Below are 1,500 nucleotides of genomic sequence, written 5' to 3'. Positions count from 1 at the left end.
AGGAGGTGAAGAAGAAACGGGACTTCAACCCCCGGAAGGGAAGGCTGGTGCTGGATCCCAGGGAGGACAGTGTCAGGGAGGAAAATCTGATGGAGAGGTGGAAGCGACGTCTGTCCCTGCACAAGGAGGAGAGCAGGCTTAATAGGGAGAACCTGAACAACAACAACAGCAAAAGGAGCTGCCCGGAAGATTTTGAGGTGCGTAGGGGGTTGAAATGTGGGTGGTTGGCGTGGCTGGCTCTGCTGCAAGTGAAACTGCTCTTCTCATCTTCATAGCACAGTTTCATTTGACTTGGATAAAGCCCTTCATTCCATGAGGAGCTTCTTCCTTTTCGAAGTGCTTCTGAACATGGCTTTGCTTGCCCAAGCTATGGATTTAGATGCCAGAGGGGGAGAGCGTGCCCAGGTGAGCACCCTGTAAAGTGGGCAGCTCGCTTGCACAGCCGTCGCTTGACACGGTAGGTACTCTTCCCTGAAGATACTGTCAGGGCCCTGAGAGAAGTGGAAAAGGGCATTGTTTCAAATCTCCTTGTCTGTAAATGTGTCTCCTGCTCTGTGCCTTTTGCTCGCTGCACCAAGGTTGGACTGGATGACTTCAAAGGTCCCTTCCAACCCAAACCAGGCAGCGATTCTCTGCTGACTGCCGCTCTCCCCTTTCCGTGCACGTTTATCTGTAGCTCTTTTCTCTCCTGCAGCACGACGCCGTGTTTGGGATCCTCAGTAAGGTCAAGCCTTCCTACCAGTCCTGTGCTGACTGCATGTACTCCTCAGCCCGACTGTCCCCCGACTCCTTCGGGGAGCAGTGTGAGAAGCTGAACCCCGGCGCCGCCCGCCGCACCGCCGCCATCTGCACGCAGCCAGCCCTCCTCTCCCACCTCAGCTCCAGCCTGGCAGATCCCCTGCCCAGCAAGGCACGCCCCGAGGAAGCCAGCAGGACTAAACCCAGCGGGGCTCCTCTTCCTCTGCCAGCAGGGACTGGAGCTTTGGAGACGGGCGCTTGCGAGTCGCTCGACCGACGCTGCGGCGGTTTGGAGGAGGGAAAAGATGCGCCAGAAAGCCCCATCAAAACTCTGCTGCCCAGGAGATACTTGCACTGTGACAAGAGCCTCCTTGGTGCAGAGGTGGTGACAGAAGAATCTCTAGCCAGAAGAGGCAGCAAACCTGCCAAGGGCCTGAAGTACTTGTTCAGCAAAGACCTGGAGAAGCCAAGCGCCAGCAGCTACTTGATGCAGCGCCAGGAGTCTCTCATGCAGCTGCAGAAGGCCGGCTTGGTTCGGAAGCACACCAAAGAGCTGGAGAGGCTGAAGAGCCTGCCCTCGGGCACCTCCTCGCTGCTCAGGGTGAACCCCCTCAGCAGCGTCGACTCCAGCATCGTGGAGGAGAGCGAGGATTTGATTTCACCCCACGACCTCGTCCCTCTCCTGGGCCCCGCGCCTTTGCTCCCCGAAGGCGCCGAGAAGCTGGAGGTGAAACGCTTTTTGGAGGAGATCTCTCAAAAAAC

The 1,500-nt window shown here is 57.4% G+C and overlaps 1 protein-coding gene across 1 annotated transcript in view; it reads left to right on the top strand.

Moving 5' to 3' along the window:
- LOC103769425 (protein phosphatase Slingshot homolog 1-like) overlaps nt 1-1,492 on the top strand; it is a gene marked incomplete at its 3' end in the record, with an annotated part of 17,461 nt that extends 15,969 nt beyond the window's left edge. Inside the window, exons 14-15 of the mRNA XM_008936623.1 lie at nt 3-197; nt 695-1,492. Coding sequence (XP_008934871.1) covers nt 3-197; nt 695-1,492 — 993 coding nt within the window. The remainder of the gene's footprint in view (nt 1-2; nt 198-694) is intronic.
- Nucleotides 1,493-1,500: the final 8 nt, after the last annotated feature.

This window comes from Merops nubicus, unplaced genomic scaffold (assembly GCF_000691845.1).
Source record: "Merops nubicus isolate BGI_N331 unplaced genomic scaffold, ASM69184v1 scaffold16003, whole genome shotgun sequence".
NCBI lineage: Eukaryota > Metazoa > Chordata > Aves > Coraciiformes > Meropidae > Merops > Merops nubicus.
This window is presented reverse-complemented; position numbering and strand designations above follow the sequence as displayed.